This window comes from Zalophus californianus, chromosome 1 (genome assembly GCF_009762305.2).
Source record: "Zalophus californianus isolate mZalCal1 chromosome 1, mZalCal1.pri.v2, whole genome shotgun sequence".
NCBI lineage: Eukaryota > Metazoa > Chordata > Mammalia > Carnivora > Otariidae > Zalophus > Zalophus californianus.
In genome coordinates, this window is record NC_045595.1 from 12,940,520 (window position 1) to 12,962,047 (window position 21,528).

At 51.7% G+C, this 21,528-nt stretch overlaps 1 protein-coding gene across 11 annotated transcripts in view; it reads left to right on the forward strand.

The window, feature by feature from the left end:
* The window catches only part of MYO9B (myosin IXB), an 86,447-nt gene that overhangs the window by 43,359 nt on the left and 21,560 nt on the right, over window positions 1-21,528 (forward strand). For 5 of the 11 annotated variants that reach the window (XM_035726440.1, XM_035726445.1, XM_035726443.1 and 2 more), the window contains exons 3-16: window positions 1,173-1,267; window positions 6,659-6,721; window positions 7,129-7,228; window positions 7,492-7,592; window positions 9,606-9,735; window positions 11,291-11,380; window positions 12,803-12,919; window positions 13,257-13,391; window positions 14,645-14,766; window positions 16,543-16,684; window positions 16,993-17,197; window positions 17,751-17,832; window positions 18,974-19,063; window positions 20,412-20,525. In XM_035726440.1, coding sequence (XP_035582333.1) covers window positions 1,173-1,267; window positions 6,659-6,721; window positions 7,129-7,228; window positions 7,492-7,592; window positions 9,606-9,735; window positions 11,291-11,380; window positions 12,803-12,919; window positions 13,257-13,391; window positions 14,645-14,766; window positions 16,543-16,684; window positions 16,993-17,197; window positions 17,751-17,832; window positions 18,974-19,063; window positions 20,412-20,525 — 1,586 coding nt within the window. The remainder of the gene's footprint in view (window positions 1-1,172; window positions 1,268-6,658; window positions 6,722-7,128; window positions 7,229-7,491; window positions 7,593-9,605; window positions 9,736-11,290; window positions 11,381-12,802; window positions 12,920-13,256; window positions 13,392-14,644; window positions 14,767-16,542; window positions 16,685-16,992; window positions 17,198-17,750; window positions 17,833-18,973; window positions 19,064-20,411; window positions 20,526-21,528) is intronic. The other 6 variants (XM_035726442.1, XM_027582682.1, XM_035726446.1 and 3 more) reach the window with 6 other exon arrangements.

A 21,528-nucleotide genomic window follows, 5' to 3' on the forward strand; every position in this document is an offset into this window, starting at 1 on the left:
CAGACTGGTGGCTGCCAGGGACTGGAGGGGGCAGGAGGGGGGATAGGGAGTGACAGCTGATGGGGATGGGGGTCTCTTTTTGGGGTGATGGAAATGTTCTGGAACTAAACAGCGGTGATGGTTACACAACGTTGTGAATGTACTAAATGCCACTGAATTATTTTTAAATGGTTAATTGTATGTTATGCCAGTGTCACCCCAATCAAAAAATTTGTTGTGAGGGGCGCCTGGGTGGCTCAGTCGTTAAGCATCTGCCTTCGGCTCTGGTCATGATCCCAGGGTCCTGGGATCGAGCCCCGCATCGGGCTCCCTGCTCAGCGGGAAGCCTGCTTCTCCCTCTCCCACTCCCTCTGCTTGTGTTCCCTCTCTTGCTGTCTCTCTCTGTCAAATAAATAAATAAATAAAATCTTAAAAAAAAAAAGTGAGTTGTGAACCGGCTTGTCCTCCCACAGAACCGCAGGAGCCCTCCAGGCCAGGACCTGTCTCCACATCTGCTCCCTCCCAACCAGCCTCCTCTTCTCCTGGGGCCCAGAGCCCGCATCAGCTTAGGGCGCAGCAGACTTCTTCTGGAAAGGGCCAGACAGTGAATATGTTCAGCTCTGCAGGCCAGAACGGTCTCTATCATGGTTATTCTGCTGCTAGAGTAAGAAAGCAGCCATGGGCAATCCATAAATGCACAGGCTTGGCTTCGTGCCAGTAAAACTTCGTTTATGAACGCTGAAACATGAATAGAATTTTCATGTGTCAGGAAGTACTAGTCTTGTTTTTTGGGGTTTTTTGGTTTTTTTTTTTTGAGCAATTTACAAATGTCAAAACCACTCTTGGCTCACAGGCAATACAAAATAAGCAACAGACTGGATTTTAGCCCATGGACCAGAGTACACCCTCCGAACAATTATAACGGAAAAAGAATGCCGTTGATTAGCATTTTTCATGTCTGAGGCTTAAAACTTGAACCCCTCACACAACCCAAACACAGAGGTAATAAAGTATGTTGGCGCACACCTGGGCTACACTACACGCCTTTGTGTTTACCAGGCTCATCAGGGCCACTGGCTGACTTCAGGCAAATGAGTGTCCATGATGCCCAGGGGGACCTCCAAGGCTCCAGGCTGCGGCGTGTAGAAATTTCATCCTCACGACCTGAAAACCTGCTCTTGTTTTCCCCACAGGCTTTCGGAAATGCCAAAACGGCCCACAACAACAATTCCAGCCGATTTGGGAAATTCATCCAGGTCAACTACCTGGAGAGTGGCATCGTGAGAGGGTGAGTTGGCAGTCGCCTAGCTGCAGGCCACCGGCCTTGGTCCTGGGGTCCTGGGCATCCCTGCAAGGAGGAGCCAGCCTGGGAGCTCAGTGTGGAAACTGTGGCTCTGCAGATATGTGTGAATTGTACAGGGAAGCAAGTGTGGGTTTTATTTAAGTCAGTGATGTGAAGATCTGAGTTGTGGGTCAAAGTGGGAAGCGTAAGTGTGGGAGGGGCGGGACCTCTGTCCCCAGGTCATCGAGCCTGGGCCCAGGTGCCCAAGAAGCAAGTACAACAACCTGAAGGTGCTAGCGTGATGGAGTTTGCTAAGAGCAGGCGAGGACACACCAACCTATGTCTTGGTCTTGATGAGGTTTCAAATTCAGTGGGTCTGGGGATGCCATAGGCAGAGCTGATGTGGACTGTGGCAGTTGCCAAACATGTGCCCCTTTAGCCAGGAGAAGACATAAGGCTGGGTAGCAGAATGAAGTGGTTGTCCAAGGAAGTACTGAAGGTAGGCAGGTGGGTGAGTGGGAGGGAGGGACGATAGATTAATGGATGGAATTGTGGGTGGGTGGGTGGATGGACAGATGGATGGATTCATGGTTGGGTCAGTAGATGGATGGATTTGTGGGTGGGTGAGTAGGTAGATGAATAAATTCATGGACCGGGTGGGTAGGTGGATAGATTCATTGCTAGATGGGAAAATTCATAGATGGATGAATTCGTAGATTGATGGATCCATGGATGGATGAATGGATTAGGTAGATGCGTGAGTGGGTAGGTGGTAACTGGATTGTGAAGTTCATTGGTGAAAGTTAAAACAGACCAGCATTTTGTGCCAGAAATGTGAGTTCCTTAGGTGGAGGCACAGTCACTTCAACTAAATGTATAACATTGAAATTGTGTTTGTTACTCTGTGCAGTAGTTATGCTTAAGAAAATGGTAGCTTTGGGCGCCTGGGTGGCTCAGATGGTTAAGCGTCTGCCTTCGGCTCAGGTCGTGATCCCAGGGTCCTGGGATCGAGTCCCGCGTCGGGCTCCCTGCTCCTTGGGAGCCTGCTTCTCCCTCTGCCTCTCTCTCTCTCTCTCTCTCTCTCTCTCTCTCTCTCTCTCTCTGTTTGCCTTTAATGAATAAATAAATAAAATCTTTAAAAAAAAAAAGAAACTGGCAGCTCTGTGAGGTGAATTAATGTTACAAGGAATTACCTATTTTGTCACAGTATTTAAGTCATAATGTCGTTTTCAGAATTCGGTTCTGTAGCATTTCTTTCTCTTTAAAAAGTAGATATTCTGGGTAGTTACAGTTTGGTTAAAAAATGTAATTGTGATTTAATACTGCATAATGTATTGGGTATTTTTTTTTAATATGCAAAGGTCTTATGAGCCAGTAAAACTCTTTCAGAGTAAGAAAAAAAGGCATCTTGGCATAGTCCAGGGTTACTCAAAGGGATCATCCCTGCCTCCACATTCTGGTGCGAGGGTCTGTGGTAGAAGCAGGATTTATACCAGTTCCAGGTGATGCTCTGAGTGGCCCAAATGCTCGACATGGGGGGGAGACCTGAGCAACAGGGCTAGAGTCCTAGAGAAGGCTGTAGCATTTCAGGAATGGAGAAGTCCTCGACTGGCGGGGCCTAGGGATTGAGTCCAAAGTATGTCAGTTCCTCTGTCCATCTTACCTGACTGATGATCATTTCAAATGACAATTCATATTCAAGACACAAATAGGAATGTTGTTTTCTCGAATCCTTCGGCCTCTGGCGTCTTTCCTTTTTCCCACTGCCCAGGCTCCAATGGGCAGTGGTCTGGGGCAGAGGCCCCACAATAAATGGCAATTCTGCTCTGGCCCCTCAGCCCCTCACAGACCATCCAGCGGTCCCCCCAGCTCAGTGCTGCAGGGCAGCTGCATGGGCATCGCCACCCCCTGTCCATGTTGCGGGGCCTCTGACCAGCAGGAGATGCCCAGAGTATCTTGTCAGGCACAGGACACAGAATTATACCCCATCTACAGTTCTGGGGGCTCCCTCAGGGGTGCAGAGATGCCAAAAGGCTGCCTCATGTTTTCCCGGGTCCCAGGCTGGCTCTGCAGCCGTGGGCCAGACGGGGAGCCTTTGCTCCCAGCTTGCTCCTCTGTGTGGTCTGTTTGGTGTCCTAGGGCTGCCAGAACAAAGTGCCACAAAACGGGGGGCTCAGAACAACAGGAACTTATTGGCTCACGGTGCTAGAGGTTGGAAGCCCGACATCAAGACGTAGGCAGGATAGCTGGAGGCTCCAGGAGAGGATTCTTTGTACCCTCTTGCGGCTTCTGGTGACCCCAGGCTTTCCTTGGCTTGTGGCCACATCACCCCAATCTCTGCTTCCACCATCACGTGGTCTTCTCCTCTGTGTCTCGGTGTTCTCTTCTACTTCTTAGGACTTTGTCCTTGGATTTAGGGTCCACCCTGATCTTGGAGGGTGATCATATCTCCAGGTGCCTTCCCTTAATTACATCTCCAAAGACCCTTTTTCCAAATAAGGTCACACTCACATCTTCTGGGGGCCACCGTGTGACCCAATGTGCCAGCAGGGGTTGGCCCTCAGCTATCCGGTGTAGCCTGTTCTGCCGGCCACAGCCCCCCATCAGGCTCTGGGCCAGAGGCCCTGGGTGGCTGAGTCTTATAGACCAACTTTTGAAAGTCCTGTGTCTGTGGCCTCAGACTCAGGAAAGGAAGTCCCACCTCAGACCGTGGCCTGCCCACTCTCCGAGGGGGAGGTGCACTTCCTGTCCAGGGAGTGGCCACAGCCAGCTGGGGAAGAGCAGGCCCAGACCCGGTTCTGCTTTTGGGGAGGTGACACTTCTCAGTGCCATTTCCTGTGGAGGCCAAGGGTCGGGGGCAGTCCAAACCTTCCTTCAGTTCCCCAATTTGCAAGGCCTCATCTTCCTGTGGGTTCAGTGGCTCAGTGCCGGGGGATCCCTGGCCCCCCTACGAACCCCAATGGAGGCCGGGGCCTTAAAAATGGTCAGGGAAAGGCATCATCAAATGGCAGCTCGATGCCAGTAAGGGGTCACTCTCCTTCTCCTCCCCCCCACTGCCGACACAGCACAGGGAATTGGCCACAGGTGGAGATTCTTTTTTTTTTTTTAAAGGTTTTATTTATTTATTTGACAGAGAGTTAGAGAGAAGAGCACAGCAGGGGGAATGGCAGAGGGAGAGGGAGAAGCAGGCTCTGCACTGAGCAGGGAGCCCGATGCGGGACTCGATCCCAGGACCCCGGGATCACGACCTGAGCCGAAGGCAGACGCTTAACCATCTGAGCCACCCAGGCGCCCCACAGGTGGAGATTCTAACAGGAGTCTGATTCTAGAACCAGATGCGGCCTCCCTCCCTAGGAGAACAAGCCACCGATAACTAAAATAGTTACTAGCAGGGGGAAGGAATAGAAAAAAACATATGAGTTTGGAAGAAGAGAGGACACAGGCCGAGTCCGTGGACACCCGCCTGTGCCTGTTTTGTGTGCATGTGTCCCAGGTGAGGCCGCAGACAGGAGACTGCCGTCCTGGAGAGAGAGAGAGACAGGTAGCATCCAGCAAGCCCCAGACCAGGGGCCCAGTGCTGTCCCCCAGGTCTGCCCCCGCCTTGGTCACCAGCTGCCCCTCCTTTAAAACAGGATGCACTCAAATGAGGGTAGCCTGCAAAGCCATCCAGCTCCCACACTTGGTGGAACTCAGTGGGTGTGGAGGGAGCAGGGCCAATGCCTGGCTCGGGTCCCTGCCAGGCCACTTCCCTCCCGTGGGGTCGTAGGCAGCAGGTGGCCTCTTCAGTTTTCAGTATCTCGTCTTTCAGTGGGAGCCACTGTGCCCACCCCCAGGGTGGAAGGATTCAGGGCATTTAATTCCTGAGAAGGCACTAGATGCTCAAGGAATAGTCACCATTACCACTGCTAGCATTGAGAGTGTGGCTGTAGAGGTCTCTGAGCCCTGGCCCAGAGGCCGTCCAGTCTTGTGGACCCCTGACATCAAACATCCGTCATCGAATGAACGGGTCGACACGATGTGCTGTGTCCAGCCACGAGAAGGGACAGAGTTCCGATACATGTTACAATGTGGCTAAATCTCAGAGTTCTCGGGCTGAGTGACAAGGCAGACAGTGTATATACCGAAGGATTATATTTCTTTAAAATTCTAGACAATGCAAACTAATCTATAGTGGGGCTGATCGGTGGCCACTTGGGGATGGGTGGCAGGGAGGGGTGACCAAGGGCCCAGGAAGCTGGGTCATGGTGGTGGGCACACAGATGTCTGCCTGTGTCACAACTCATCAGTTCACACACTTCTAGTTTACCTTACGTCAGTGACAGCTAGTAAAGCTGGTGGAACAAAATAGGAAAGGACCCAGTCAAGACTCACCACGTTGCACACTTTAAGAATGTGTGGTTTGGGGGCGCCTGGGTGGCTCAGTGGTTAAGCATCTGCTTTTGGCTCAGGTCGTGATCCCAGGGTCCTGGGATCGAGCCCTGCACTGGGCTCCCTGCTCAGTGGGAAGCCTGCTTCTCCCTCTCCCACTCCCCCTGCTTGTGTTCCCTCTCTTGCTGTGTCTCTCTCTCTGTCAAATAAATAAATAAATAAATAAGAATGTGTGGTTTATATCAATAATGAAGCTGTAAAAAAAAAAAAAAATAGAAAATGAACCTGTTAGCTTATATTTAGATTTTTAATGGGAGAAGCATTTAATTGCTGAGGAGGTGGTGAATGCAGGGGTGACCTTCTATATTGTCCATGAAAACATGGGTATAATCACTCGGGTTCCTGCTGCCTGAGGGGGTTCCCCCAGGATGCTCCTTGAGCTTGCCGAGCAATGATCAGCCCGCATCTGGTCTGGGGAGCAGACGTGGCCGACCTGAGTTCCTTATTTTTATGGACGGCAGTCATAGAATAAGGCAACACTTAGGGTGATTTTTAGGGTAGTTATATTTACAACACTTAGACTGATTATATTTGCAACATTTAAATTGGTTGTATCTGCGACATTTAGGATGATTATATTTCTTTTTTTGTTGTTTTGTTGTTGTTGTTGTTTTAAGATTTTATTTATTTATTTATTTGAGACAGAGAGTGTGAGAGCACAAGCAGGAGGAAGGGGCAGAGGCAGAGGGAGAAGCAGACTCCCTTGCTGAGCAGGGACCCTGACTCGGGGCTCGATCCCAGGACTCTGGGATCATGACCTGAGCCGAAGGCAGATACTTAACTGACCCGATGCTTAACTTAACTCACCCCGGCGCCCCGTATTCCTAGAGGTGATTTAGGTACCTGTGTTTACCTTGTATCAAAGGAAGTTAATCCACAGCTGGCTTTATTATGGTAACAAATAGTTCTTCCAGAAAACTCTTATCAAAATGTTAACATCTTATTCTTTCATCTTCCTTCTAATGACAGAGCTGTTGTCGAAAAATACCTGCTTGAAAAGTCCCGCCTGGTCTCTCAAGAGAAGGATGAGAGGTAGGAGGAAATTTCCTTGGTGACCCACCACATCTGCTTTCTTCCCCACAAAGGAGAGAAGCAGGTGTCCTGGGCCGACAGGAGGCCGTGGCTGATCTCCCAGGATCGAGGCTGCTCTGTGGCTGCAAGCTTTGCACTCATACCTCCTAAACCACCTTTTTTGGGCTTATTTTTGTGCCTACCCCAGGCTTTTACCCAGAGTAATACCCCCGCATCCACAGACATCTACTCACCGGAGAAGCTCAGAGTTTGGTTTTTCGAATCGACTTATTGTCTCAAATTGGTACATATTTGAGGTGCTTTTTTTCCCCCCAGTGTGGGCTCCAAAGCAATATTAGCAGTGGTTTGAAGAGTAGCTATCGTGTGGTCTCCAAAAACAAATTTTTTCTCCTTGTTTTGACCCACAGGAACTACCACGTGTTTTATTATTTGTTACTTGGCGTCAGCGAGGAAGAGCGTCAAGAATTTCAGCTCAAGCAGCCTGAAGATTATTTCTACCTCAACCAGGTAAACAGCCCCGTGTCCTGGCCACAAACGCCGCCTCTGTTCCCCACAGCTGTTTACGCGCTACCGGGAGGTCAGAGGCTGTCTGCCTGGGCCCTCTCCGGCCCCCAAACCGACTCCAAGGAGGCCCAGAGAAGGCGGCATAAAGGGGCCCATTCATTCCCCGTGTCCTGAGCCCTGCCCCCTCGGTTCCAGCCAAAATCACTCTTGCACGCCACCCTCGCCAGCCCAGAAATACCCAGAGTACCACTGATTTTGTTTTTCAGCATAACTTGAAGATCGAAGATGGAGAAGACCTAAAGCATGACTTTGAGAGACTCAAGCAGGCCATGGAGATGGTGGGCTTCCTCCCAGCCACCAAGAAGCAGTAAGTGGGCGGGCCGGCCATCCCACCTTCTCCTGCGTGGAGGAGACACACATCTTACCTAAGGCCCCTCTCTGAGAGCTGACTGACACCCCAGTGGGAGCTAAGACACTAAAGGAGGGCAGCCCAGGCGCCTGGGTGGCTCAGTTGGTTAAGCAACTGCCTTCGGCTCAGGTCATGATCCTGGAGTCCCGGGATCGAGTCCCGCATTGTGCTCCCTGCTCGGCAGGGAGTCTGCTTCTCCCTCTGACCCTTCCCCCTCTCATGCGCTCTCTGTCTCTCATTCTCTCTCTCAAATAAATAAAATCTTAAAAAAAAAAAAAAAAAAAGAGGGCAGCCCAATGAGCATGAGCTCATGAAAAGGGACGTTAGTCATTAGTCACTGGGAGATGTCAAACCACGGGGCTTTTGCCCAACAGTGCAGATGTACCTCACGCTTAAAAATGGTCACGATGGTGAATTTTACATGATGTGTATCTTACCACAATTAAAATTTTGAAAAATTTTTTGAAAGCCGCACAGCGTCCTTGCCACACCTGCCCGATGTTTGGTATGCCCAGCGGGAATGCCTGCACGCTTCTCGGAGGGCACAGATTGGGCCAGCCCCTTTGGAAAACCCTCTGCAGTTTCTACGAGAGCTGTGTCTGCCCAACACCATGCGTGCGTGTGCTGACTCAGAGATACGCACATGGCAGCCTTATTATTTACTGCCAAAAATTAGGAACCCCCCCCCGACACACACACACAAATGCTCACCAGCGGGAATTAAATAAAATAACTAAACAAACGGCTTCATTTCACGCAGGGCTGGGCAGACTTTCTGTAAAGGGCCAGATAGTCCAATTTTCAGTTTCAGGGGCCAGATGGTCACTCTTGTGTGTTCTTCTCCGTGCTTATTGTTTTCACACCCCCGCAAAAAACCTGAAGAACCATTCTTAGCTCCGAGGCTGTCCAGCAATGGGCCATAGAGTGCCACTCCCTGGACTCCACGCACAGCAGTGGTGCTCAGCTGGAGTCACTTCTGCCCCCACAGGACAGCTGGCCATGTCTGGAGACATGTTTCATCACGACACTGTGTAGTGGAAGGAGAGGGACACAGCTGCTAGCACCTAATGGGCAGGGGCCAGGGGTGCAGCTCAGCATCCCACAGTGCACTGGACAGCCCTCCGCAGCAGTGATCTGGCCCCATGAGTCCGCAGGGCCGAGGCTAAGAAATGCTGGCTTGCAGCATTGAGTATGGCCATGCCAGTTCACACAGGAACGTACACAGCACCCCCATGTCACAGTCTTCCAGTGACAGGCCAGATACAAGTACATATGATTTCACTGACATCAAGTTCATGGACAGCGTTAGGATGCGAGGATAGCCGTTCCTCTGCAGGAGCTGGGCTGGGTTCCAGTGCCTGGAATGTTCTCTTTCTTGCTCTGAGTGCTCATTACCGGGAGGTGTATGTTTTGTGACAGTTTATCAAAATATGCTTAAGAATTGTGTGCTTTTTTCTGCCTGCTTTTTATGCCTGGCAGGTTTTTTGGGGTTTTTTTTTCTTTTGCATTTTTTTTCTCATGCATATTAGGCTCCCATAAAAAAATTTTTAAGCACTCCCCTCACCAAAAAAAAAAAAAAATCAAAACCACCCAGGTCAGCCATCTGTCTACAAAATCACGTTCCACAAAGGGTCCCCAGCAGTGACATCGGACTTTTTTTTTTAAGATTTACTTATTTATTTATTTGACAGAGAGAGTGACCGAGAGAGAGGGAACACAAGCAGGGGGAGTGGGAGAGGGAGAAGCAGGCTTCCTGCTTCCTGCAGGACTCAATCCTAGGACCCTGGGATCATGACCTGAGCTGAAGGCAGATGCTTAACAACTGAGCCACCCAGGCGCCCTGGACCTTTTTTAACTTCATATGTCTGACTGGACTTGGCTGGTTGTATGAATTCAGCCCAAGTGGCTGGAAGCTTCTGTCATCTTACGACTCTGGAAGCCACCCCAACCTAGGCTCCTTTGCTCTCCCAGGATTTTTTCCGTCCTCTCAGCCATCCTGTACCTGGGCAACGTCACGTACAAGAAGAGAGCCACGGGCCGAGACGAAGGTCTAGAGGTCGGGCCCCCCGAAGTGCTGGACACGCTGTCCCAGCTCCTGAAGGTACGGCTCCCTGCACTCGGCCATGGTAGCCAGCGAGGACCCAGAACTTCCTGTATGGGCCTCGCGTCTATAAACCGGGGTCTGTCTGCCCGCTTCCTCCCCACAATCTGTGCAACACCTCTTCCTTGGTTCTCTTTTTCTTTTTTCTTTTTTAATTGAGGTATAATCGTCATACAGCCTTATGTTAGTTTTGGCGTTATGACAGAATGATCGTCAAAAGCAATATTTGTCTATGTTGCAAAATGATGACCACAGTAAGTCCTGTTAATATCTGTCACCACACATGGTTACAGAATCGGGTTTTTCTAGTGATGAGAACTTGGAAGATCTACTCTCAGTGACTTGGAGTTATGCCATATGGTATTCTGAGGTCCCCGTGCTGGACATGACATTTCTGGGACTTATTTATTTTATAACTAGAAGTCTGTTCCTTCTGACCCTCTTTATAACCTGGTTTACCCACCCTCGTCCCCTGCCTCTGGCAACCACCAATCTGTTTTCTGTATCTGTCAGCTTGGTTTAGTTTGGGGGGTTTTGGGAGGGGTTTTTTTTGGTTTGGGTGTGTGTGTGTGTGTGTGTGTGTGTGTGTGTGTGTTTTGGGTTTTGGTTTTTGTTTTTTTTGTGGGTTGGTTTTTTTTTTTTTGGTTTTTTTAGATTCCACATACCAGTGAGATCATACTTGTTTTACTCTGACTTATTCCACTTAGCATAATGCCCTCAAGGGCATTCTATCCCTTCCTCCTTTCTCAAGGACGCCCTCCTGAGCACAGCTGCACCCCGTCTCAGCCCCTCATGTGAAAGGCCCTTCGAAACCACACTTTGATCAGCGAGGTCATATGCTCATTGGACCTGCCATCCCGTTGTCCACTGGCACTTGTCAACCCCCAGGGGGCACTGGGCAGTGTCCAGAGGCATCTGTGGGTTGTCACAACCCAGAAGAGCTACTGTCATGTAGTGGGTGTGGCCAGGGATGCTACTTGTCATATAATGCACAACACAGCTTCCCCACAGCAAAGAATGATCCGGCCCCGAGTGTCCACGGGGCCAGATCTGAGAAGTCCTCCCCTCATCTTTCTGTTTTCTAAGCATACATTCCACCTGTGGCTCTTAAAGAGCATGTGCCTGCGTGCAGGAGCCTGGCTTCTGTTGTGTTTGTGGGGATGAGTAAGCACACCTGCCAGGAGATTCGGGCAGCTTCCCTGGCCCCTACTCTTGACTGCCTCTGGCTTGTGAAGAGGGCTTGGCAGTCAGGAGGGAACAGGCCAGGAACCCACTCCAACAGCGACGTCTATAAATGCAGGCTGCCAGGCAGCACACGGGCCCACAGGGACCCCCAGGCCTATGTGACCGTCCTCCCAGGGCCATCGACCGAGCCTGTGAGTGTGATGATTCGAAACACACTGAGCATAGCACACATCACGCGGTGGGCTTCGGGCCCACTTCCTGGTGCGGCTGCTGGAAGTCCTCCTGCCACCTGTCTCGGGCTTCCAGCCCTACCTCAGGGATATGAGGACCTGCCCAACAAGACTTCTCTCCCTCCCCGACCTCGAAACAGGTGAAGCGAGAAATCTTGGTGGAGGTCCTGACCAAAAGAAAAACGGTGACAGCCAATGACAAACTCATCCTTCCCTATAGTCTCAGCGAGGTGAGCACCACCCTGGGCTCTCGCGGGGCGCCGGGCTGCAAACCACAAGTTGGTGGGGGGGGCTCTGGAAACAGCCGGCCTAGATAGCCTTTTCCCTGTCTTGAAAAGCTGTGACATTGTCTCTGGTTCTCACGTGAGCTCAAGCACAGCTCAGAGCAGCTTCTACAGCACACTTCAGCCCTAGGGCCAGAACTCAGGCCACACGTGTTCTGCTCGGTGTTTCTGTGCTAGTTCTCACTACTAGGGGATGGCTGTCTGCAGCCCGCAGGCCAAATCCAGTGCACTGCCTGCTTTTGTAAATAAAGTTTTATTGGCACAGCCACGCCCCCCCCTTTTTTTACATGCTGCTTTGCTGCTGTGTTGGCAGAACCAGGTGATCATGACAGGACCATCTGGCCCTCACAGCTGAACATCCTGACCTTCTGGCCTTTAAAGTTTGTTGACCCCCCTGCCCAGGCTAGTGTATGACCTTTACGACCATTAAGTGCGTCCCTGGATCTTGATAGGACACCTCTCTCTGGCCTTTGCCCCAGCCAGGATGTTTTCCTTGTGATGGGTTTTTCTTGCGTTTTTACGTCTCAAGAGCAGTGGGCCTCGCAGCTTGCAGCTTGGATGGCCACAGGAAAATGCCTAGCCATGGCAGGGATTTTTAGGTGGTGGTAGAAACTGCTTGGGCATCTTCAGTGGGCACCATGTACATTCTGAGCCCCCACAGGCAAAGGTCCCCTGAAATGTTCTGTAAAAGTTGCCACAGGACACCTGAGCCCCCAGCAGCTTGGCTGCCCCTGAGGGACGGGACACCGAGGGACAGATGCCAGGTGTGAGGGTTCTGTATCCCTCGGGGCCCCCTTTCCACAACCTCCCGGGAAAGGCAAAACCAAGACATGTGTTCTAGATCTGAATTGTAGCCAAGCACATCTGTCACAGCCTAGATCTGAGTACATAAAGGAAACAATTTCTTGTATGTAAATTAGACCTCCGTAAGCCTCTTTTTAAATTTAAAAGCCATTACTGCGTTCATGCGCACGCTGACATCTCCACGATGCTCCCAGAGCTGCAAGGGACCTACCTGGCTTCCCACCCAGCTCGGCCTCCTGGCTGGTTCTTCCCACGGGCTGGCCCGGCACCCTCCCTGAGCCTGTGTTCCATCCTCAGCATCCCCAGGTTGCTCTGAGGAATGGGCTGGCTCGTGAGAAAGACTTCGCTGAACCTTAGGCTGCCGGGTCCGAGCTTCATAGTTCGTGCTTCGGTGTGCAGGGGCATCCCGAGCTGACAGGTGGCGTGCAGAGTAAGAGGGGGTGTGTCCAGTGAGTGGGGTGTTCAAAGTCACAGCCTCGATTTTCCTGTGAGTGCAGACCTCTGGGTGGTGCAGCACAGGGCCCACGTTGTCGAGGTGTGACGCTCTCCACCCTGTGCCCGCAGGCTATCACCGCCCGCGACTCCATGGCCAAGTCCCTGTACAGTGCTCTGTTCGACTGGATCGTCTTGCGGATCAACCATGCCCTCCTCAACAAGAAAGACATGGAAGAGTCTGTCTCGGTGAGAGCCCCCACCCCTGTCTGCTCCACCAAGCAGAGCTGGGGAAGGCCGGGCCTTCAGTGTCACACACCGTCGGCAGATGGCCCGTGATGTCAGAAGCCAAGGTGGCTTTGGTTGGTGTCAGGGGAGAGGCCGGTTGCTCCGAGGGGCAGGCCCAGGGAACAGGATGGGGCGCAGTTCTCAGGACCCAGTGCACGGTGAACACATGGAGTCCCTTGTTCACATATTACAGATTCCAAGGCAGTGACAGCAGAGTGGTCAGCCGAGCGCAGAGCCCGCACAACCAAACAGGTCACTTCCACAGGAGCAGTAATAACCGTTTTCTTTGTCTTGCCAGTGCTTGTCCATTGGGGTCCTCGACATATTCGGATTTGAAGACTTCGAGAGGAACAGTTTTGAACAGTTCTGCATCAACTATGCCAACGAGCAGCTTCAGTATTACTTCAACCAGCACATTTTCAAACTAGAACAGGTAAGGAAATGCCATCTGTTGCCTAGGCAGCCCAACGTGGGGCGGAATGAGCCGTAATCCGCAACACGATCCAGATCCCCCGGGGTCTCCCTCGGGGTCCGGTTTGCTGGTGAACCAGCCCTGGAATCTTTCTTTACAGAAGAGAAAGTCTGGGAAAACCTGGCCCCGGCTTGGATGAGGCAGCCATTGGGGGCATTTTTGTCCATGGGTCAATTTTGTACCTTCTTTCTGCTCAAATGTGAAAATCCATCCAATGGGAGAGAAAAGGAGTTGCCTTGTAAGGATTTGCTTTGGTCAACAATTTTGACAATCTGTCTTCCGTGTCTCTTCACTACTACACACACAGCCGTCTTTACCCTTGTATTATCTGTCACATTGATGATTTGGACAGGAAAAAAAAAAATGATGGGCTTATATAAATATCTAGCTGATTTTACTATTAAACTTTCCTTCTGGCTGTTGAGCCCCTGAAGCGTGGCTGGTCCACATTGAGTTGTGTGGCAATAGTGAAACACAGTGGATTACCAACACATCATGCAAAAGAAAAAGAACATAAAATTCCTCATTGATTATTTTACATTAATCACGTGTTGACGCAATCATAGTTTGGATATATTGGGTTAAATTAACTGTATTATTAAAGTTAACTTCACCTGTTTCTTTTTACCTTTTTAACTGTGATTATTAGAAAATTCAAAGTTACATAGGGCACACTCACTACCTGGCATTATATCACTTGCATTATTGGACATTGAGGTTCCAGAGCAGGGGCCAGCAAATGGCAGCTCACAGGTCCAGTCTGGCCCCACAACCTGTTTTTGTTAATAAATCTTTATTGGCACGTGGCCACGCCCACTTGTCTATATATCGTCGATGGCCTCTTTCATGCTACCACAGCAGGATCGTGACAAGACATGATCTAGCTCATAAAGTTTAATTTTATTCACCATCTGGCCCTTTACAGAGAAAGATTGCTGGCCCCTGGGACACATTAAGTGTGATTTTAAGCATCTTGTATGTTTGATGTTTAAGCATGTACTGTTTCCTGTTGTTATTAATAATTTTTCCTGTTATTAATAGTTTTATATAATTATGAATATATTTCCGTTGATATATCAACACATGTTCTGTTATTTCCACACGTATGTATGAATACGTACGTGCATGCATATATTCATATACACCACATGCTGTGTAAACGATAACATAGCCACGAGGTAGTGAGATTACCAGCTAAGCCCTACACCCTGCAGGAGGAGTACCAGAGCGAAGGGATCTCATGGCACAACATTGATTACACTGATAACGTCGGCTGCATCCATCTCATCAGCAAGAAGCCCACGGGGCTCTTCTATCTGCTGGACGAAGAGAGCAAGTGAGTGTCCACGGCCCAGTTCCCCCTGCAAACATGGTTCCCTAGCCCCTGGAGCCTCGCCTTGAATCCACACCATCCCCAAGAACTTCTGAGTTTGTCACACTCATTTGGCCACAAATCCTGACCTCACGTTCGCAAAGGGCACGTAGCATTTATCACGGAAGTACTAACACGTGCGATAACTCGATTCTGAAACACGCACACCCGGGAGTTGTTAAGAAAGGGACACAGGGCCTGAGTCTAGGAACTGGGCACAGGGTTGGTGCATGCTTGCAAAGGGCAACACATGGGATCGGGGGCCCAGACGCGCCACACTGACCACTGAGCCTGGCACCCCTCGTCCAGAGGACACCGTGAAGGCTGGAAGGGGTATGGATGAAGTGCCTTACCCCTGGGCACCCAGCCGTGGTCACTGAAATTCGCTCACTGAATCTGTTAACCTGCGGCTCCGTTAATGACCGCAAAGCACAGGCAGCTTTAAACAACAAATGTATTCTCTCTTGGTCCTGGAGGCCAGACTTGCAAAATCAGTATCACTGGGCTGAAATCCAGGTGTGGGCAGGGTTGCACTCCCTCCAGAGGCTTTAGGGGGTGGTCCTTCTTCGCCTCTTCCAGTTCCTGGGGGCCCCCAGCGTTCCGTGGCTTGTGGCTGCATCACCCCAGTCTCTGCCTCTGTGGTTACATCACCATCTCTTCTATCTCTGTCTCATCTCCTCTTCTCATAAAGATTCCAATCCACTGGATGAATGCCTCCCCAGTGACCTCATCTTAACTAATTACATTCGTAAAGACCCTATTTCTGAATCAGGTCACTCTCATAGGTTCCCAGGGTCAGGATGTGGACACATCTTTCTATCAACAACTTTTTATCTGCCCCTCGTCTGCTTCGGAAGTCCCTGTGGGGCTGGGCTGAATCAGGATCCTCTCCTGCCTCAGACCCAGGCCCCACCTGAGACGGGACAGACACATCCATTCATAGCTGGGATCCAGGTAGAGAATGTTGAGATAAGAAGACAGGCAGGCTGCTAGGAAGGGTTAACCTGTCACTCCCAGGAAACCCAGAGCTGGATCCGGAGGAGGAATGTGAGGCAGGGCCGGGCTGAGCAGGGTTGTATCTGTCTTTGTTTAAAATCTTGCTATTTTTGTTCATCATGGATTTTTTTTTTTTTTTGCATTAATCTGGATTTTCTAAAATAGTGCGTTAAAATGGCATTTATCCCAACGACTGAGTGAGCAGATTCCTCACTCCACACCCTTTCCCCAGCCCTGGAAACAGTGTGCTTGGTAGCTACAGATTCTCCCCCTCCGCCACCCCATCCCCGTTAGTCTGTGGAGCCTGCTGTTGGGCATCACAGGCGCATTGCTCTGTCTGTGTTTGCGGTGAGGCAGGGCATGCCAAAGCCAACTGCAGCATTTCCTTCCTGGGAGGCAGAAATAGCCAGGTACAACGGGGCTCTTATTCTGCCCTCACCCCCTTCCATGCTCCATCCTCCTCTCCCAGCCTCTCTCTGTAACAGAGGAGCAAGGGCAAGCCCCCCCCCCCCCGCCCCACGACACAGCATCCAGATACACAACAGATCTGAGACCAGAAGTCCCCCCATCCTGGGATTATTCCCGGGAGCTGCCCATAGTGGGCCCAGTTCCCAGTGTTGCCTGCGCCAGATGTTTGCCTTGACCACGAAGGCCCAGTCCTCATCCACCAAGGGCCTGCACCCGGATGCAGAGCGAGTGGTCGCCGCTGTTCCTGCAGCTGAAAGTTCCAAATTCTCTTCCCAGCTTTCCCCATGCCACGAGCCAGACCCTGCTGGCCAAGTTCAAACAGCAGCACGAAGACAACAGGTACTTCCTTGGCACCCCCGTCATGGAGCCGGCATTCATCATTCAGCACTTCGCAGGGAAGGTGAAATATCAAATCAAGGTACGTGTCTGTCCATTGCCATCATCAGTCAAGGGTGGGAGGCAGGAAGGGGACAGGGTGGATGCCCCGGAGGCCCCTTAACCTCTGGCCTCTGCTCGGTCCATCTCCTTTATTGGTGGTACGGGGCGAGGTTCTGGGGGCCCTCAGACCCGGCCCTAAGTCCTTGGCTCTTACTGTCGAAGGCCCCAGGGACAGGACCCACCTCTGTTGTTGAGATGGGTCCCACCCCACCAGCAGCCCTTCCCGGGCTGGCTCCCAGGACCTTGGCAGTCACTGGCGAGTGACCACACACCTCCTTCCCCCACCAGGACTTCCGGGAAAAGAACATGGACTACATGCGGCCCGACATCGTGGCCCTCCTTCGGGGCAGTGACAGCTCCTATGTGCGGGAGCTCATCGGCATGGATCCCGTGGCCGTGTTCCGCTGGGCGGTGCTCCGGGCCGCCATCCGGGCCATGGCTGTGCTCCGGGAAGCTGGGCGCCTGCGGGCCGAGAGGGCCGAGAAGGCTGCAGGTATGGGGTCCACCTGTCACCATCGAGAGGGGGATACTCAGTCCATTTTAAAGCGTGCAGCTCTGTGGCCTTTAGCACATTCACCATGTCGTGTGACCACCACCTGTGTTGCTCCAGAACTTGGATCGTCCCAAACAGAATTTCTGTACCAGGGTATATAATTCACTCTCCTCATCCTCACAAGGCAGGAAGGCACGTTCCTGTCTTTCCGTAAGGACAACCTGAGGCCCAGAATGGCTGAGTAACTCCCACAAGGTTGGCTCTAGGTGTACAGGCCACGGGGCTCCATTTCACAAAGGGCCTTGATTAAAAGCAGAACAAGAATAAAGCTTTTATGAGAAGTAGGTATAAATAGTGTTGCTTAGGAGGGGGGATTAAACCCTTCATGGTTCCCAGCTCTGCCCAAATTTGAGTGTCAGACTGTTCTTTTTTTTTTTTTTTTTTTTTTTTTAAATGAGTTCAAGTCAGGATGGAAGCCTCTGTGGCCAAGACAAAGGCCTTCCAGGCCCCAGGCAGCCCCCGCCTCCAACTCACATCTGCTCTATGTCCACAGCAGGTACGGACAGCCCGGGCGTCCGCAGTCTCCTGGGAGAGCTGCAGAGAGGAACCAGCACCCCATCAGAAAAACTGTACCGGTGAGCGAGACCTTGATTTGTCCAAACCAAAGCTGGTACACAGCAGTATTGTTTAAAACAATGCCAGAAACCCTCCACCCTCCACCCAGGTTGGGGTTGACCTGAATAAGGAACCCAGCAGCCACTTGAATCAAAAGGACCCAGAAACAAACGGCATCTGGCTGCCGCTTTTCTGCACACAGAGTCAGACCTCGATGCGGCATCTGCATTAGGGAGATGTTGGCGGCTCACTTTACAAAGGATTCTTTTCATGGCCAGCCGTGGCCATTGGCGGGTGGGGCCAGGGAGCCGCTGACTGGTTGCACCGAGCAACAGGCTTGATTTAAGAGCACTTCCTCCCTTAGCCGGGCCGGGGTGGCCCAAACGCAGATAGGCTGAGTTCCTTCATTTGCTGTCAGAAACACAATATGCCTTGTTGCACACAAGATGATGAGGGTATTTTGTGGCCACCTAGCAATGACTGAGGGCCTTCCACATACCCTACTTTGCACTGAGTATAACAGTGAGCAGCGTGCGCTCCCAGGAAGGTGGGGTTAAAAAAAGGCCACACTGGACAGACCTCCAAGGGAATGACAAAGCCAGAGGAAGGACACTTCTGATATCTTGAGAGAGCCAGGCAGGCTGTGTTGAAAAGAGACCAGCTGAGCCAGGCAAGGCAGGCAGGGCGTGCTAGCAGTTGGAGAGGCACATGCAAAGGCCCTGTGGCAGCCAAGTTCCCAGCTTCTTGATACTCCAGATTCCCAAGAAGCAAGTTAGTCAATATTTAAACTTGAAAAGGTCATTTTATTTTTGAGTCCTTCATAGTAAAAAGTTCTTCAAGAGATTCATAAACATGTATGTATCGAGGTAGAGCTAGCACCTAGGTAAGTGACCGTAAGTGATTTGTCTGAAAGCACCGTGTGTCGTTTTCCTGCTTGTAAAAGGTGCATTTTTAAATCCACTTTTTCACCCAAAAGGGGGCAAGAGAAAAAGAATGCATCTCTTTACTTGTTTGTGTGTTCCCTGTCCCCATCCCCCAAAGACTGAATGTAGCCCCTGACCCACATTTGCTAAAGGGATGCCAGTCTCCCCAGGGCCTGGCCCCGAGGCTGCGGGTCCCACTCCAGGAGCATGTTTAGTTTATACAGATTCTCCCTTTCAGCTGCTCAATGCTAGATTTCTCATTTGACGGCTCTGAGGAGTTCGATATTAACGCTTTTGAGGACATCATTGCTTTCTATGAAAGCAAGAAGTAAGTAGAAGCAAGGGCCTTCGAACCCAAGACCAGGGAGGCACATCAAGAGGAGCTGCTGTCCCCAGGCGCTCAGCGTGGTGTCCAGGGCCAGGAGTGGGAGTCAGCAGGCCGGGGAACCCCGGGGCCTGCTGGGGACACTCTAGCCAGGTCTGGCCAGGTTACGGGGCATGGGCTGAGGCCATGGGCCTTGTCCGGATCTCTGGCCGCTGCGCTGACCGCTGAGGGTATGGAGGTGAAATGTGACCCCTCTGTTGTCTTTGCTCGGTGCCTCCCTGGAGGGCGAGGGAGCAGAGGTAAGTGCGGCTGTCCACGCCCTCAGGCATGGTGCATGGAACACAGATGAGGGGCTGCCGATCGGGGTCTTTCCAGGCCAACTGCCCAGAGCTTAAACATGTACTTGAAATAACTGGAATGAGGGATTTTTTAAAAGAAATGAACAAACCAGAACCTCCCGACTCACCCTGCAGTCACTGCTGCCTCGCTTCTAGAAATTCCATAAGGACATTTGTCATCTAGACATCCTTCATGAATAGTCCCTTCCAGAGCATCTGATTTTCATCTCTGATCCATTCTTGTTCTCACGCGTTGGTGCCAAAGTTTGGGCCTAGGACGTATGCTCAGCCCTGAGCCCACGGTGATCAAGCAAAAGGAAGTGAAGGAGATTGAATTCTTCGGGGCTAAGCCCTCCTTCAACTAGGGTTTTCCACCCTCAGCGCTGGGCCGGGTTCCCCCTCTGTGGTGGGACCGTCCCTGGCCCTGTAGGGGTTGAGCAGCATCCTGGCCTCAACCCACCAGATGCCAGCAGCACCCCGCCACCCAGTCATGACAATGACAAATGTCTCCAGACATCGCCTGGAGGGTAGCATCGCCCCCGGTGGAGGGCCACGGTGTGAGTTCCCATCATTCCTCCTGAGGCCTTTCTTGAAGCCGACAAGGAGTTTGACATGTGGCCCCAGAATCAACCAGAAAAACTGATGAGCTGCGTCCCACAGGCACCCTCTGGTCTCTTTTCAGCAGCCCTCGATGCTTGTTACAGATTCCAGAGGGCTGTTCTAGAGGAGGCCTTTTCCAGTGATCTGAGAGGCCGGGATGCAAAACCAGGCCTGCAACAGGCCTGGCCCTCCCAGAGCAGGGGGAGCCTCCATGGGGTGGCTAGCCGCTCTTGGCTGAACCCCCTTCTTGGTGTAGGCGGGAGAGAGACAGTGGCGTGCAGACTCCCCAGCTGCATGTTTCGGTTCCAGTGGCCTGGGGATGGTCCCGACCGTGCTGGGGACCCCAAGGTGGCGGGCCTGCTGCTCTAACTCGGTCTTCTCCCTGTCACTGCACCCCCCCACCCCCCCCTCAGCGATTTGCATGATCAAATCATCAAGACCATCAAAGGATTGCCCTGGCAGGGTGAGGACCCCCGTAGGCTTCTCCAGTCCCTCAGTCGGCTCCAGAAACCCCGCACCTTCATCCTGTGAGTCCCCCCAAGGCTGCGGCGCCTCCCCGCCCCCTCCCCGCAACAAGTGCAACGACCGCCTGCCCCCCCCCCCCGCCACCACCCCCCCGGGTCCCTGGACCCCGGCCTGCGGGCTTCCCGTCATGCTGAATTGGCCGCTGCAAACGTGCTGTCTTGTGGTTCCATTCTTACACCAGCCTCTGCTAACTGGTCCTCGTAACACTCCTGCCCCAGCGTCTGCCCCATGGCCCAAATCCCTGCCAGCTCCCCAGTGCCCCACGCAGCTTCACAGGAACGCTCCTCCCACAAATCATCTCTTTTTCTGTCCCCGAACATGCAGAGCAAGGCTTGCTTTCCCCCGCCCCTTGCCCCTTGCCCCTGTGACCTTATAAAGAAGCTGTAGGAAAGAGGGCGTCTGATTTCACACACATCCACAGCCCTGCTTTGTGTGGACGGCAGTGCGAATGTGGGAGGGAGGGCCCAGAAGCCATACACACCGGGTTTGGACCCGGTCTCACTGTCGCTCACTCAACCACGTGGCCCGAGTGCTCTGAGCTTTTGGCCTCTGTGCGCAAAGCAAGAGTGATGACTTGCATAGCACCAGGCAGGTAGCAGCCTCAGCCGATGGGCTACATTCAAGCCCACTCAGAGCTTGTGCCCACAAGAGAACCAGTTTTCAAATTCATTTTTATTATGCCTTATTCTATCTCGTGTGAATTAAGATGCAACGTGATATACATAGAACCTCACAACCAAGCATCTTGCTGATTTGTGGGGCACCATTTCCTCAGCTGTTTTGTTTTGTTTTGTTTTCAAGATTTCATTAATTTATTTAAGAGAAAACACGAGAGGGGTAGAGGAAGAGAATCCAAGCAGACTCACTGCTGAGTGCAGAGCCCGACATGGGGCTTGATTTCACAACCCATGACATCATGACCTAAGCCGATACCAAGGGTTGGTCGCTTAACAGATTGAGCCACCCAGATGCCTTTCTTCAGCTGGTTTTAAAAATGAGCCAAGC